Raw genomic sequence first — 17,590 nt, 5'->3', positions numbered from 1 at the left:
TTCTAGAACACAAAAGGATATCTTTGGACGAAATTTGGCACCTAAACACTTTCAGTTCCCATTTACTTCTAGAATGCAAAAGGAGATCTTTTGACGAAATTTGGCACCTAAACACTTTCGGTTCCCATTTACTTCTAAAAGGAGATATTTTGACGAAATTCAGCATCTAAACACTTTCGGTTCCCATTTACTTCTAGAACACAAAAGGAGATATTTTTAACAAATTTGGCACCTAAACACTTTCGGTTATCATTTACTTCTAGAACACAAAGGGAGATCTTTTGACGAAACTCTGCTCCTAAACATTTGCGGTTCCCATTTACTTCTAGAACACAAAAGGAGATCTTTTGAAGAATGTTGGTAACCAAAACAGTTTCAGTTCCCATTCATTCCATTTCATTTTATAGACCAGAAATACAATGGAAGTCAATGAAAACTGAAACTGTTTGGTTACCAACATTCTTCAAAATATCTTCTTATACAGGTTTGGAACAACAAGAGCATGATTAAATAAAGACAGAATTTTCACTTTTGGGTGAACTATCCTTTTAAAGGTAGCATTAACATATCTGCAGATGAAGACGGATCTCTGAGTCTCTTATCAACACTAAAAACTCATGCTTGAGGTTTTGTTTTACAAGAATCCGTGTCCGTTGGGCTTTTCGTTAATTTTTTTCTCCAGCACAACTGCGCGAAGCAGCACGTCCGGGTCGTTAGTCAATGTTATTTACATGTGGTTCTTCCTTTCGTGTAAGCATGTGTATGGGTGCCATATGTCTTCGCATGCCGGTGATAGGGAAATCTTATCAGGCCGTAGAGGCAGGAATCATACGAATGGGGTCATGACTGTGGAAGAATGGCGCAGTCCCTGGATGGCGGCGTAGGGCCCTTGTTGGAAATAGTGGTGGTAGCGTGGCATGTGGAAGGAGGGGAAGGTCGGCCCACTGCCCTGCATGGAGCCGGCCAGGGCGGACGGGGTGAGAGGCATGCCTAGACGACTGTAAGGGGGTAGAGAGCCCTGGATGGGGTGTGGAAGAGGACTGGCCAGGGACGCTGTACTGGTTCCAATGGCAGACAGAGACTGAGGGTGCTGAAAGCCCGAGAAGCCAGACGTGGTGGTGACCCAGGAGCTGAGGGAGAGGTTGTCTGATGCGGTGAATGCTGAACCTGCAGGGAAAGAATTGAATGCATTATTTGAAGCATAAAATGAGCATATTTATACCATAATGTAAAAAATAAATGTAAAAAACACTTTACGATAAAAACCTGTTAATTGATACCTTACATTCTTAAAAGGTTCCACAGAATCATTTTTAGCTCCCAAAAGAACCTTTCAGTGATCAGTACTTAAATAAACCATTTTTCTTAGTGTGAAGAACAGTTTAAAAATTGCTACCAAGAACCTTTTGTGGAACGAAAAGGTTCCAAGATTCTTCATGGAACCACAGATGGCAATTAATGATCACATTTTTATAATCAATATGTTAGATGGAAGTAAAAACTTTTAATTGCTATATAAGTTATGGTGAAAACTGTACTGGAAAAACGTGTGAAACATGACATATGATTGCATTTTGTATAAATAGTTTCGTTTCTTCATATGTTTGTTATCAGCAAAGTATAGTTCATTCTCTGTTCATTCTCTTGCATTATTTTAGTCTTGTGTGCTACCCTGAAGGTTCTTTTGTGTACCTTTAATTGTGCAGAAGTAGTGCAGAGGTCCAACTGAAGATATACTTGAGCACATTTAATTGTGCTAAAGTGAAACTATTGCAAGTACACACTACCAGTCAAAAGTTTTTAAACAGTAAGATAGTTTTAAAGAAGTCTTTTCTGCTCAACTAGCCTGCATTTATTTGAGCCAAAGTACAGAAAAAACAGTAATATTTTGAAATATTTGTACTACTTAAAATAACTGTTTCCTATTTGAATATATTTTAAAATGTAATTTATTCCAGTGATTTCAAAGCTGAATTTTTAGCATCATTACTCCAGTCACATGATCCTTCAAAATCAATTTAAAGCATCCTCACTAAATAAAAGTATTAATTTCTATAATTTCTTTTCCAAAAAAATATATATATACTGAATGGTATAGTGTATAATGTTACAGCAAAATGTACTCAACTGTTTTAAATATTTATTTGAGCGGCAAATGAGAATATTAGAATGATTTCTCAAGGATCATGTGATTAGAGTAATTATTCTTAAAAAATTTTAGCTTTGAAATCACAGGAGTGAATTAAATTTTAAAATATATTCAAATAGAAACAGTTATTCTAAATAGTCAAATTAATTCAAAATGTTACTGTTTTTGCTGTACTTTGAATCAAATAAATGCAGGCTTGGTGAGCAGAAGAGACTTCTTTAAAAACAATAAAAATCTTACTGTTCAAAAACTTTTTACTAGTAGTGTACTTCAGGTAGACTTGAAATATCTTGCATTTAAAGACTTATTTTAGGCATAATATTAAGTAACTAATTAATTTTATATCAGTAAGTCTTAAGTGATATGTCAATAAATATGTTAATGGATTTAAAGTATACTTAGTATAAAATAAATGTATTTTAAATAAATTATGGCATTTATAGGAGTAAGGGGTTTTGGTAGTTCAAGTAAATAGGTATATTAAGATTGGATCACTTCATAAAATATACAGTTATAGGTTGTAAAAACTATACGGGCATCCTGTAACACTGGAAACAATCACTGTGACTTTATTGCATTCACAGCTGCAATTTCTAAGTAACTGAGTAAATTTACAGAATATTTTTACAGTGTACAGCTTACTATTACAGGAGGGTTTTCTTACCTCTACTGTGTGCCGAGTGGCCATCTTCACCCAAGGTTTCCTCATCACCAGCATAAGTCCGAATGGGCGACCGGGCGTAAGAGTGCTTGTGGATCAAGCTCTCAACACTTTCCCTACAGCAAAAACCAAAAGACAAGAGCCCAAAATATATCTCTATATCCACAACCACTTGCACAAAATCATCTGATCTGGTTAAAAATACTAAATAGATTGCATTTTAATCAACTAAACCATTACTTTTCAAGGCATCACAGAATATCTTCTCATTTAAAGAGACTCGAATCTCCAAAAATAAAGACAAAAGAATGCTTCAACAGTTTTTGTCCATGAAATTAAAGCCAGTGGGGTTCAAAACAACAATGGGCTATACTGACTTTCATTATATGTACAGAAAAAAAGACTATTTTAATTTTATATTTTATAATTTTGTTGTGTGTTTTTGTCTTTTTTATTTCAGTTTTTGTTATATTTAATACATGAAGTTAAACTAAAGTAAAATGAGAAATGTTGCCTTGGCAATAGCTCAAAAAGGTTTTGTGTCAAGTAACAAAGTGAGGAACTTCATAACTTTTATTTACTATTCTAACTTTTCAAACCATACATTATGGTGTAAATATGCCAATTTCACAGTTCAATATATCAGACGGTTCATGCAAGCTTAAACAACAAGCGCATAAAAATATGTTAACACACGGCAAGTGCGTAGAGAGAAGTGTGTCTGCTAGGCTTGCAGTAAGTGCATTAGCTCCTGTTAGATTAGACTCCTCAGACAAGCCGAGATGGTCTGCATCACAAGAGCCATGCGTCCACATTAGCCTCCCAATTAGGTTAGGAAAGTGCAATATCTGTCAGCAGCGCAATACAAATATGTGTGTTTTTATCTGTGATGCGCTCCCGAGGAGAGGGGCCTCGCAGCCCTACAACTTGGGTGGCTGTTTTCAATCAGTCACGGGGCCCAATTGAATTACGCTGTGTTTTAGTGCAGTGCCCGACTCCAGACTAATGCGATTTCTGCAGCTCCCTGAAGATCAATTGATCAGATCTAATTCACAGCCCTTCCAAAGAGAAAAAGAAATAGAGACGGAGAAAGAGAGAGAGAGAGCAGGATGCATTTTTGTGTGGTATTTTTGGCAGTCATTGACTTTCGCTTGTTCTTTCGTTGGGGGCTCAAATGGGACTTGCTGGCAAATGTTTAACTGGAATGCTAATTTGAGAGAACATTGCCAAAATTGACCATTTCCAGCCATTCTAGCTTTATCAAATTATTTTTGGAACATTCAATCGCTTTTCTCTTGAATCTCAGGTCAGAAAACTGAGCGATACTGACCATTTTCTTCTGCATTTTCGTGTAGTATATAAATATATTCTGCCATTCAAAAGTTTGAGATTTTTTATGTTTTTTAAATAAGTTTCTGATGCTCATTAAGGCTGTATCGATTTGATATAAAATACAAAAAAAAAAAAAAAAAATTGTGAAATATTATTGCAATTTAAAATGACAGTTTTCTATTTTAACATACTTTACCAAAATAATTTATTTCTGTGAAGCAAAGCTGAATTCTCAACATCATTACTTCAGTCTTCAGCGTCACATGATCCTTCAGAAATCATTCTAATATTCTGATTCTTCATACATGTTGGAAACAGTTGTGCTGCTTAATATTTTTTGAGACCTGTGATACTTTTCTTTCAGGATTCTTAAAAAAAAAAAGTACAGTGTTTATTTAAAATAGAAATTTAGTTTTACAATATACACTACTTTTTCAAAAGTTTAGGGTCAGTAATTGTTTTCTTTCTTTTTTTTTAAAGAAATTAATACTTTTATTTACCAAGGATGTGTTACATTGATAAAAAGTGATAGTAAAGATTTTTATTTTGAATAAATGTATTTTTTTCACTTTTTATTCATCAAAGAATGAAATAAAAAAATATCACAGGTCCCAAAACAATATTAAGCAGCACAATGGTTTCAACACTGAATCAATCAGCATATTAAATGATTTCTGAAGGACCATGTGACACTATATACTGGAGTAATTATGCTAAAAATTCAGCTTTGCATCACAGGAATAAATTATATTTTAAAGTATATCAAAATAGGAAACCAATATTAAAAATTGCAATAATATTTTAAAATTTTACATTTTTTTCTGTATTTTTGATCAAATAAAAACAGCCTTGAAAAGCATAAGAGACTCCTTTAATAAACATTAAAAATCGTACTGATCCCAAACTTTGAACGGCAGTGTGTGTGTGTGTGTGTGTGTGTGTGTGTGTGTTAAAATTGAATTAATTAAAATATATGATATTTAGAGATCTAATAAAATTCATGCATATATATCAAAAAAATTATAAATATAATATATAAAAGTGATAAGCTAAATGTTACCTTTAGAAGCTACTTCTACCTGATCTAACCCAATTTTAAATCTAGTTTTTTTGTTGCAAAAAGAAAAAAAAAATGTTGTTATGTTAATTTTTTTTAAATTAATAATAATTATTATTATTTATTTATTAATTGACCACATGAACCACACTTCTAAGTTAAGTTTTTTTTTCCAGCTTTCATTGAACTAACTCGCCCACACACATATAGCTCTAATGAGACTCTAATGAAAAGCCACTTGTGCACTTGTTAATGAGTTTGGCTGAACGTTCCCCGCCACACACGCGCTTCACTCCCCAGAGCAGCTGCTCCTCCCTCTGCAATCACTCACTGCACTGAACACGGGTCAGAAATCAACATGCGGCTAGCAGCAGAATTCCTCATACCTCTCAATATCCGTGAGTCTGGAGGAGTCTCTGAAGCCTTTGGCAAAAGGGTTGCTGTCAATCTTCAGTTTGGTTATCTGTAGCAAAAATAGGAAATGACTAAATTAATCTAACAGCTCTTTTCCTCTCCCACATGATGTCGTGAGCGTTAAATTAAGGCATAAACATAAATTGTTCTGCTTAAACTAAATCAATTTTTGCCAAAATATACTCAGTTCATTTTTTTAAGAGTTCAAAATACTACTATAATTTACAGTGGAACAACTTTAATAGTCAGTGGAGGAAATATATACTCAAAACAAACATTCAGACAATAAATATAGCAACTACTGGCTTTTCCAGCTGCCTCACAAAGGAATTAGGAAATCGGTTGATTTGTACTCACCAGCTGGTTCTGGTAAGCAGTGACTGCGGTGAAAACCGTCTCAGTGAAGACAAATGTACGGAACTCCTCAGACTTTAGATTAAGAAGTGATGCTGTGTGATCTTTCTTCTTGATGATATGAACTCGGGGTTGGTACTTGTGCATGGAGTTTAGAATGATCTGTTGAAGAGGAATATGAGAATTTATGCATTTTATATTTATATTTGTATTCTTTAATTAGATTTTGTTATATTTTTATATATTTATAGAATTTATGTGTGGCAGGAAAACTATAAATAAATTAATTACAGAAATATTTATTATTATTATTATTTTAATTACTTTTAATTATCTCTTTTTCATCTTGAATTATTATATATATATGTGACCCTGGACCACAAAACCAGTCATAAGGGTAATATTTTCAATGTCTGAAAGCAGAATAAATAAGCTTTCCATTGATGTATGGTTTGTTAGGATAGGACAATATCTGGCCGAGACACAACTTTTTAAAAATCTGGAATCTGAGGGTGCAAAAAAAATCCAAATACTGACAAAGTTGTCCAAATGAAGTTTGTAGCAATGCATACTACTCAAAAATTAAGATATGATATATTTGTGGTAGGAAATTAACAAAATATCTTCATGGAACATGATCTTTACATAATATCCTGGTTTTGGTTTTGTGGTCCAGGATCACATATTACAGCAGGCATTACTATTTAGTTACAATCACTACTATTTATTACTAATTATTTATGTTTTATCGTCAGTCTATTTTTTACATATGCTGTGTTTTATATCCAAATAGGCTATTTGAAAATATCATACTTGAATGATCATCGTCATATTTTTTTTAAAAACACAAATGAAAGAATTGGCACAGGCAAAATATATTTTCTTTAAAGCCGTTACAGATAGCTACTACTTTTGTTTTCATTAAACCATTAGCGTATGATTAGTACACGTTGACATACACAATAAAATGTAAAGCGATTTAAAAAGAAAGCCTTTTTGCTTACATGTCCGTGCTGGTCCAGTTCGTTGTTTGTAAGCTTCACTTTTTCGAAAGAAACCATTTGTTTCAATAGCTGTTCTCCGGTAAACGGCGAATCTGGATGCACGTACAACCTGTAAAATAAAAACGAACAAACAAAAAATATTCATGCGGTCGAACAGTTTGGAAACATGGTGATTATTCGATTTTTATGTACATTTTAACCTTATAATTGGACAATTTTGGGATTTTAATTTAGAATTGACTGTAAAACAAATGCTTATTTTAGGTAAGTGAAATTCAAATATGTTAGAATTACACGTTTAAAGTGAATTACCGCATCAATCTAAAATAATATGTTTTATATATTATTTCCCTTTTTATGTACACCGGCTGTTTTTGTTGATGATTTAGCAGCTTAGCAGCTAAGTTATCAAAAAAATATTCTTACCTAGCAGGTAAAGGTGGATCTGCCTTTCCCGCCACAAGCCATGATGATCTATGATAGGCGTATCGATATCTCTTATTGTCCACCGGAACTATGTCCATAAGTACGATATATTTGGCGTCTGGATCCACTCCGGAAAATGACACACGAATTGTCGGAAACATTCGTCTGTTGAAACAACATAATGAGCGTAACTTAAGTGGCATTTACGTGAGTAAACATGATTTGTGTGTGTGTGTGTGTGTGTGTGTGTGTGTGTGTGTGTGTGTGCGTGAATATGGAGGTTCAAATATGTAAAACAAATCAGCTGAAGTAGCCTATTTTAACATATTTACATATTTAAACCAATGGCTAAGGACAACCTGTCCTTTAAAAATAATATGCTGAATGCGTCTACTAAATAGCCTATGGCTTATAAAAACTAATTTGTCTACGTTTAAAAATACAAAAAGTAAAATGTCAGCTTTTTACCTTCCAGATTTTGTAATAATCATTTCCGTGCCGAGTTCGTGAAACTTATCCCATAGTTCTTTCGTCTCAAGGCTGCAGGAGATCTTGGCCATCTCCTCGCTAGGCACGCCGGGGGTCGTAGGAATGAGCGGCTCGGTACATAACGGAGCTCCGCTGCTGCCGCCGCCGCTACTGCTGCTGAAGTCGCCGTGGGTTTCCAGCGAAGGCAGGTCGGAAAGGTTTGGATGGCACGACGACTTCTCCACGAATTGTTCTAGAATTAAAACAAACAAAGAATTATGAAACACATATGTGCCCAATTTATTTCAGTTAGTCTTACAAAGGATGTTAAAGTATAGGACTAGTATCCAGAATTAATAACACCACAATCATATACAAGAACATAATACCGTTTACATTATTTGCTTTAACACTGTATATTTAGTTTTGTTTTAATTATTATAGCTACTAGCCTATATGAAATGTAAAAACATCATTGCATGTAAGACTAATCTACACTGATATTGTTATAGGTGCAAAACAACAAAACAAACAATTAATAATGGTCTAAAAGAAATTGTCTTATGTGCTTAAATATTAATGCATTCTAAGTATTTTGTTTTACATCGTAATTCATTTTGCCTGGAATTTTATAATACAAATTATAAATACCAGAAATATTCCAATGCATCGGTCATAAAACCCACAATCTAACAGTTACTGTTAGGCCAATTAGATTTCATTCTTATTTTTATATTGCAAATGTAAATAAATGGTTTGTCGTTTATTGGCTTATTTATAAATTAAATCTCAATTTGACAGGAAGGTGTACGAAATCTTAACAAAACACAATTGGCCATTTTTTCTAATTAATGTAAGGTTTTCGTCTGTGTGTGACCCTGGATCACAAAACCACTCATAAGAGTCTTTTTTTTATTGAGATTTATACATAATCTGAAAGCTGAATAAATAAGATTTCCATTGATGTTTGTTTGTTAGGATATGACAATATTTGGCCGAGATACAAAAAAACTGGAATCGGAGGGTGCAAAAAAAAAAAAAAAAAAAATCGAAATATTGAGAAAATCGCATTTAAAGATGTCCAAATAAAGTTCTTAGCAATGCATATTACTAATCAAAAATTAAGTTTTGATATATTTACGGAAGGAAATTTACAAAATATCTTAATGGAACATGATCTTTACTTAGGCTAATATCCTAATGATTTTTGGCATAAAAGAAAAATCGATCATTTTGACCTATACAATGTATTGTTGGCTATTGCTACAAATATACCCGACTGGTTTTGTGGTCCAGGGTCACAGAATTAGGCTACTCCTTATTTTTGACAGGTCACAATTTTACCCCATTTCTTTCGAATATTAACATTTTTACAAATGCAGAAGCACGTGCAATTGTATAACACTGGAAAACTGTGTAATTATTTAAATACTATTTTACTATGTTATACTAGGATATTTTCCTTTATGTAAAACTGCTGTAGTTTGACGTGCAGACTGTCACTGTTAAAAACACAAAAAAGTCGTTAGACTCTTACCCAGCGGCTTGATAGTATTTTCCTCCGACTCCTTGTCCTTCGATTTCCCACTTGACATGAGTGCGGCTATGGAGAAAGCATTCGCCCTAGAAGAGAGCTGAGGCTTTGGGGAAGAGGTGTACTCCATGATGCGAGTGCTCAAAACTATTCTCAACAGCGCAAAAAGCCCCGAAGCGACTTTAAATTGCAAGATGATGTTTTAAGTCAGGATTAAGAAGATCGCAGTCTATAGGCTGTTGCGTGTGCTACTTCCAAATCGGTTGGGACATTGTGTGTCTTGCTCCAGTCACCCTCTAGATCTCTTACACAAGCAAGGTTTTCATTGTAAGTGTTGGACACTTGCAGTCTCCTTAATTTCACTAGCCCCTCCGTCGTGCGCAGCCACGACCAATCGTTGTGTTGCTTCTAGATCATTGGCTCTTCAACACCCTCCACTGTATACTGTCAGAGTATTTACAAACTACTACGGTGACGGCTGAGCTCATGAATATTAATTAATGCTTGTGACGCTGACCTTTCTGATTTGTCGAACGTCTGACGATTGTGAGCGGGCGTCAGTGAGCTGGCGAATAGATTTTTGATAAAGGCGTGGCTTATTAATATTTATTAGGTTAACTTTTGTGACAAGCAACGTCAGAACGACATTATTAATATTCATGAGTTCACCCGTAGCGATTTCGCCTTTTGAGCGCTATGGCAGACCTGAGAGAGCCGTCAAAATGCTAAATAAACTTCATCAGTGTTTAACACCCCACATCTGTCTACACTAAAATGCGGGTTAGCCTATGTATATAAGCTTTCATCTTGCATGAAAACTTGTTCATATCTTGTGGACCACAAAACCAGACATAAGGGTATTTTTTTTTTTCAAATTAGGATTTATACATCATCTGAAAGCTGAATAAAGAAGCTTTCCATTGATGTATGGTGGTTTGACAATATTTGGCCAAAATCTGGAATCTGAGAGTGCAAAAAATCTAAATAGTGAGAAAATCGCCTTTAAAGTTGTTCAAATTAAGTTCTTAGAAATGCATAATACTAATCAAAAATTAAGATTTGATATAGGCTATTTGCGATAGGAAATTTACAAAATATCTTCATGGAACATGATCTTCACTTTATATCCTAATGATTTTTGGCGTAGAAGAAAAAATTGATCCTTTTGACTCATACAATGTAGGCTATTTTTGACTATTGCTACAAATAGCCTCTCCGTACTACTTAAGACTGGTTTTGTGGTCCAGGGACTTCCTTAACATGACAAATGTTTTATCATCTACAATTAAACTAATTGTAGCCTATTTGTTTTTTATGTTTTATATTAAGCTCCCACATTTTTTAGTGTGTAGATTTTTATGCTATGACATAATCCATTATTCAGAACATTTATCTCCGACAAAAACGCAGGTCCATCCAGTCGTTTTTAAATCTTTAATATAATTTTTTTAAGTTACAGAAAATTAAGAATTTTAAACTTTCCAGTTATACAGCTAGCCTACATATAAATGCTAGAAAGACAAAAACAACAGGGTATTTATCAATGTAATAATTTTTGTCGCTTGTTTGTAACGACCTGTGTAGAACTGTTCTTGCAAACAAGCGTAAAAAATCAAGAAATTGCTATATTTATTAATTTGACTCCTTGGTATTTCATAAATTAAAACAGAAAAGTCAAAACAAAAGTAAAGAAAAAATACTAAATAACAAATAGGCCTAAGACAATTCTAAATTATTATTTTAGAATTAAATACATTTTGGTTGCTTCCATTGTCCTACTTGTAAGTCGCTTTAAGCGTCTGCTAAATGACTAAATGTAAATGTAATAACAATTATTATAATTAGGCTACAACAATAATAATGATTATTATCGGTGTTTTTATTTTCGTAAATTCAGAAACATTCCTTATCTGATTAGTAACAGTTACGTTTCTGTTTTTTTTTTTTTTCTGCGTTATCCTTTTGAACTTTTGATAAGAACAAATCCTGTCTAGACGCCACCTCAAGCCACCGCTCTCCCTTGATGCCAAAATTGAGACACAGGCCCTTTGTCAAGTCAAACACTTAGTAAGCTTATGAAGCTTGGTGAAATCATTACTGCAGATTTTAACTAACACGTTTCCCACAAATAAAGCACTGGTCTGTCGCGTTGTGCCTAACCTAGGTTCAACTGGTCATTTGTGGCGTGGTGAGACTTAAAAGTACAACTCTTAAGTGCTTATTTTAATACACACAATAAAGGTATCAGTTTTTGATTATCCCCTGTTGTAGCTTTTGTAGTCAGTACACTTTCTGCGCGTGCTTGTGGCGCGTGAGAGTCTGTATATAAATATATATTCTAAAAGCGCTGACTCTTGTGTTTGTTCCGCTTGAGGAATCACCTCATCCTCAATGTCACTCTCTCTGGAGAGACGCAAGAGCCCCAGATCTACAGCGTTTAAACCCATTAAGGCGACACTCAAATGCAAATCCAATGCTGCAGATATATTATAAGGGACCTTGGCTGGAAAAAAATTAGATTACTGTGCAATTGCCAGCGGATAATGTGCTAAAAGCTTTCCCACTTAGCGTAACTCCTTACTGAATATTATTCACACTTTCGGGGCCGATGTGCCAGCCGGCCCATGGCGACTTTTAAAGACACAGCAAAACCCCGAAACGTGCCCATCAGGTGCAGTGTTGCCATGTCCGCTTGTTATAAGCGACTTTAGACTTACACAGTCACGACTTTGATAGTGCTTGGCAAAAATGTGACTAACCACTAATCACAGTTGCCAAATTTTCCCACCTGCAGTTCAAGCACAATATACAGTATTATGCCATTGTTAATGGTTGTTAATGTCCCTGTCCATATTGACTTATGATTTATATAGGCTATGTGCGCAACATTTTAATAATATTCTTTTTTAATTTAAAGGATATGATTGTTGAAATAAAATTATGTTATGCAATTAACAATTTAGCATTGTTTAATTTGTTTTCTGCAGCCTTATTCTGTTTTATATTTTATTTTTTTATGATAATGATCTCCTACTCGCTTATTTATTTATTTTTATTTTTTTATTTAAACTAGTTTGGTTGTTTTCTTGCGACATCTGGCAACACTGGTCAAGCGTCTATTTCAAACTGGCAAAGGAACCTAACAAACAGGAACTGTGTTTGAAACACACACCTGAGGGACTCATTTCGGCGGGATTATGTTCCAAAACATTCAACAGACGACTGTTTTAATAATTTCTCTACATCGGACATGAGGTTATATTGGTGACCCAAATTAAGACTTTGGAATATAACTAAAGCGCTGCCCGTAACTGTTTTATAGATCCTCGCGTAAACAATGTTGTTATGAATATGTTGACAATAATTGTGGGATCGTTATAGGCTATCTAAAGATGCATTAATTCCATCCCTTTTATGCCATGTGTAGGCCAAATCATTCATTTTATTTAAGGCCTAAACCAGTGGTTTTCAATGTAAATAATGAAATAATGATTCTGTTAAGTGAAAATAGTGTCATTTAGTCAAGAATGCATATATGGACACATATCAGCATATATATATATATATATATATATATATATATATATATATATATATATATATATATACCGGATGAATTACTATAAAATATGTGACCCTGGACAACAAAACCAGTTTTAAGTAGCACAGGTATATTTATAGCAATATTGGTCAAAACTTTTTAATGCCTAAAATCATAATATTAAGTAAAGATCATGTTCCATTAAGATATTTTGTAAATTTCTAACTGTAAATATATCAAAACTTAATTTTTGGTTAGTAATATGCATTGCTAAAAACTCCATTTGGACAACTTTAAAGGCAATTTTCTCAAGATTTTTGCACCTTCAAATTCCAGATTTTCAAAAAGTTGTATCTTGACCAAATATAGTCCTGTCAAACCATACATCAATGGAAAGCTTATTTATTCAGTTCAATAAAAAAATATCTTTATGACTGGTTTTGTGGTCCAAGGTCACATATTGAAATCATTTTTTTGTCAGATTTAATATGACTTTTTTGTGTTTTTAGATTATTTTAGATTTTGGTGTTTATAAATGATGACTTTATGCCCATAATAAATAGCCAGCAACAAAATAAATGTTGTTCTAATTTATGCAGATGCACATTATCTTTTTTTATTATCAAGAAGTGTAAATTATATTGTCAGTATTAAAATTCCTGCTGGGCCAATATTAAGTGGATTAATTACATTCAGGATTAATCCAGAGGCGTGAAATACAACAATCATCCTCCATTCAGAGGCCTCAACAGGAAAAGTAAAACATTCGCTCAGCTGTACTAAGTTGCCATGGTTAGTAATGACCTTAAAATTCTAGGGCAGCAAAGTAAGTCCAGTTGCATCAGGCTGGTTCAAAGAAAGCAGAGAAGCTTTTCCAGTTTTCCCCCGTGAGAAGTGCCCCCATATTCCCCCCTTCGCTTTCAGGCGAAGGCAAGGCCTTTCCAAGCGGGCTCGGGCTGACAGGCATGCATTGGCCGAGCCAGTGCCTCTGTTCATATGACTAATTAGACAAGCTTCACGCTGCGCTGTTCTTTTTGATGCTGAGCCCTGGTGCTAATTGCCACGTCCATCTTGGGGCACATGGAGGTTAAGTTCAAATGCAGCTCCGGCTCGCTGCACTCCTCCACCCCGCCGTCTACATGGCCCCTTCCCAACCTTTTTTTGCCCTGACCAGGGCCGTGACCGGAGTCTGTTGGGGACAGGAGGTGTGTGCAGGGAATACGGGCTGTAGAGGATGAGGGTAATGCGGAGAGGGGAATTAGACGTATCTCAGATTAGGCTCATTAAGGACTGGAAAACGAATGAGGTGTCTTGGCTCAAGCAGGGCTAAATCAACCCAGGAAGTCTGAGTCTGACCTCTTGCCTTCTCATCACCTCAACCCCTTCTGTTCTTCCAGCTTGTGGCAGTTTTTAACAGGGCCCATCAGAGGGGGAAGGCGGCCCCAAGTAAGAGTGAAAGTGGCTTAGAGTCATTAGTCTTGTGTGAGTGAGTGAGAACTTGTCAGGGTGATGCTCATAGTTTGGTTAACGCTGAGATGTCACAAGTAAACAGGCTGCCGATAGTACTGATGGATGTGGTTTCGACTTTTTGGGTGTGACCTTTAACACTAATTTGTTTACACCGCCCATTCCTTCTACTGTGGTTATTGTTGGTGCTTCGAGTTAAATCATTTATTAGGGCATAAATCGAATGTCCTTTTGATAAAACATTTTGAAAAATGGGATTTAATTGATCGTTTAGTTCAATTTTGTAAAAACAGTGCTTTCTTTCAGTTTTAAACCATTGCATTCATCTGTTATAGAGATCATATTTTAATTACCATAATAATTGGCAAGGTAATTGCCTGATTTCTAAAATTAAATATATAAAATTGATTAAAATTAGAAAAAAATATTAAAATATATTCAGGTGCACTACCAGTCAAAAGTTTTTGAACAGTAAGATTTTTAAGGTTTTTTAAAGAACTCTTTTCTGCTCACCAAGCCTGCATTTATTTGATCCAAAAACAAGTGCAGCAAAAACAAGTTCAGAGGAACAGCATTTATTTGAAATAGAAATCTTTTGTAACCTTATAAATGTCTTTATCTTCACTTCTGATTAATTTAAAGCATCCTTGCTAAATAAAAGTTTTAATTTCCCAATATTGACTCCAAGCTTTTGGGTGGTATAGTGTATAAAGTTACAAAAGCTTTTTATTTCAGATAAATGCTAATCTTTGGATCTTTCTATTCATCAAAGAATCCTGAAATGTACTCATCTGTTTTAAATGCTGATAATAATAATAATAATAATAATAATAATAATCAGCAAATCAGCATATTAGAATGATTTTTGGAGGATAATTTGACACTGAAGAATGGAGTAAAGATGCTGAAAATTTAGCTTTGATCACAGGAATAAATTACATTTTAAAATATATTCAAATAGAAAAAAGTTACTTTAAATAGTAAAAATATAAAAAAAATTTTTTACTGTTTTTGCTGTACTTTGCATTAAATATATACATTTGGCTTGGCGAGCAGAAAAGTCATTTTAAAAAACATGAAAAATCGTACTGTTCAAAAACTTTTGACTGGTAGTGTACACATTAAATACTTTAAAATTTACAGTAAAGACATTTATCATTTTTGTTTTTATTTCAAATAACTTTGTATTCTTCAAATAATTCTGAAAAATGAAATGGTTTCCACAAAAATATTAAGAGGCAAAACTGTTTTTAACATTAATAATAGTAAGAAATGTTTAAGAAATGTTTGAACATGAAATCCTCATGATTTCTGAAGGATCATGTGACACGGAAGATGCTGAAATCTTGCTGAATCTTTGCGTCACAGAAATAAATGTTATTTTAAAATAGATCAAAATAAAGAACAGTTATTTAAACTGCTACACAATATATAATAATTTTCACAATATTACTGATTCTTACAGCATTTTTGATCAAATAAATGCAGCCTTGGTGAGCATAAGTGACTTTTGAATGCAAGTGTATACAATTTTACTAATAAATAGTTTTGCTGGACAGCTTCTTATATTTTTCCTGGGTTAAATACAGCCCAGCACTGGGTTAAATGTTTAACCCAGACTTCTGGGTAGTTTTATTTAACTCAACTTTTGTTTAAAATTACTATATAACTGGGTTAAAATGAACACAAAATCGGTTGTAAATTAAAAACCAGACACAGAATTACTAGAGGCCTCAGCAATAATCAAAAGGTGAACATTTATTAATAAGCAACGTAAAAAAATGTTTATCATTTTTATTCAAATTATTACTAAATGTTAATTTATTAAACATATTAATAAATGTTAATGGGTTCATTTTAAGCAAGAAATATAGTAATTTTAAGCAATAGGTGAGTAAAATAAAACTACTCAAAAGGTTGGGTCCATATTTCATCAGTTTTTTTATCGTAAGCAAACCGCCGCCTGAAAAAAGTTTCAAAACCACTGCTATAACATTAACCTAATGTAGTTAATGTTATTATAATAATCTTTCCCAAGAGGACCGTCCTATATCTGCCCACGTCAGTGTCCTTCCAGAGAGTGTTTGTTTGATGTGGGACAGAGTGAGTTTGTGATAAAAGCGTTGGCACGGGCGGCCCAGTCTCTCCATGGTCACACCGGTCAGCATGTGCTCCCCACACCAAGTGGCAACCTTCAGAGGTCCCCATCAGAGATGTGATTGGATCTCTCTCGCTGTCTCTGTCTTTCAGCTCTCTTTATCTCTTTTCCTCCCTCTGTCGCTTTCACAATAGCAAGCCGCAGAAAAAAGGAGATGGCGTCTGTCCTTCTCCTCCCCTCCGATCCGCTCCGCTCCGCTCATTTTCTCTGAGATGCTTTCCTGTCTGTACATGACTATTGGACATTCTCCTGGTCAAACAAGTGTAAAATCTTTAAATGGGAATGTTTGACTTTGCCACCGTCATGAATAATAGAGAAGCCCGGTGGTTAAAAACTGTACTAATGTGGTTTAACACACTTGCGAAGGAAGAATATGAGCGGCTCATCCCACAGGGGGGAAAGGGTGTGACAGAGAATGGTGCGGAGAGAGGATGTCTGTGATGCTGAAAGCCTTTTTGCAGGATCACACCGATGCTGTTGGAGTTTTAGCAGCGAGCATGTGGTGATAAAAGCCACCGAGAGTCACAGGTCTCCAGTAATACAACACTGCAAACTGCAGAGGGACCAAATCCCACAAACATCTCTTTAAGGAGCACTTTAATTGTGTTTCTACTCGGCCGCTTTTGTCCCATCCCCCTTGTGCCTCTCCAGCGGTGATCACATTTCCAAACGGGGCTGAAGTGGTGATCTTACTTGACTCTCTAAACTGTGGCCGTCGACTTGGTGTCCTTTCTTTACTTTGACCTCTGCTTCTGTTCTCCTCCATTAACTTCCACAGATTTTCACTAGCACAAACCGAGAAACCTTTCACCAGTGGCTGGATAAGTGTACAATCTGTAATTTAAGTGTTTGTAATATTCATCATTTATAATTTTACAACATTCTAGAGCAGCATATCAGCATATTACAATGATTTAAATGACTGTGAATTTAACGGTAAAAAACTGTAAAAATGCTACGGTAAAAACCTGTGATATGGTTAACGGTAAGTTCCCCTTCTATATACGGTGAAAAACTGTGTTGGA

At 34.6% G+C, this 17,590-nt stretch overlaps 1 protein-coding gene across 2 annotated transcripts; it reads right to left on the bottom strand.

Annotated features, from left to right (window-relative positions):
* Window positions 1-455: 455 nt before the first annotated feature.
* tbx20 (T-box transcription factor 20) lies at window positions 456-9,570 on the bottom strand. Of its 2 annotated transcripts, none has more exons than XM_073847924.1 (8): window positions 9,403-9,570; window positions 7,866-8,118; window positions 7,398-7,562; window positions 6,972-7,080; window positions 5,971-6,129; window positions 5,577-5,662; window positions 2,814-2,947; window positions 456-1,167 (listed from the first exon to the last, which is right to left on the bottom strand). In XM_073847924.1, the coding sequence occupies exons 1-8, from the start codon at window positions 9,527-9,529 to the stop codon at window positions 827-829; spliced, it is 1,374 nt and encodes a 457-aa protein (XP_073704025.1). In that variant the 5' UTR covers window positions 9,530-9,570; the 3' UTR covers window positions 456-826. The 2 variants fall into 2 exon arrangements, with proteins under 2 accessions (XP_073704025.1, XP_073704026.1); XM_073847925.1 differs by having other exon boundaries at window positions 2,814-2,926; window positions 5,586-5,662.
* Window positions 9,571-17,590: the final 8,020 nt, after the last annotated feature.

This window comes from Garra rufa, chromosome 9 (genome assembly GCF_049309525.1).
Source record: "Garra rufa chromosome 9, GarRuf1.0, whole genome shotgun sequence".
NCBI lineage: Eukaryota > Metazoa > Chordata > Actinopteri > Cypriniformes > Cyprinidae > Garra > Garra rufa.
Note: the sequence above shows the minus strand (reverse complement) of the source record. Positions and strands in the feature narration are given on the sequence as shown.

Excerpts from the sequence above, each read along its gene's own strand:
- tbx20 (XM_073847924.1), bottom strand. The coding sequence starts at position 9,529 with ATGGAGTACACCTCTTCCCCAAAGCCTCAGCTCTCTTCTAGGGCGAAT. Across the intron at positions 7,563-7,865 it reads ATTATTACAAAATCTGGAAG|ACGAATGTTTCCGACAATTC; the intron begins GTAAAAAGCTGA and ends TTGTTTCAACAG. Across the intron at positions 6,130-6,971 it reads AACTGGACCAGCACGGACAT|ATCATTCTAAACTCCATGCA; the intron begins GTAAGCAAAAAG and ends CCTCTTCAACAG.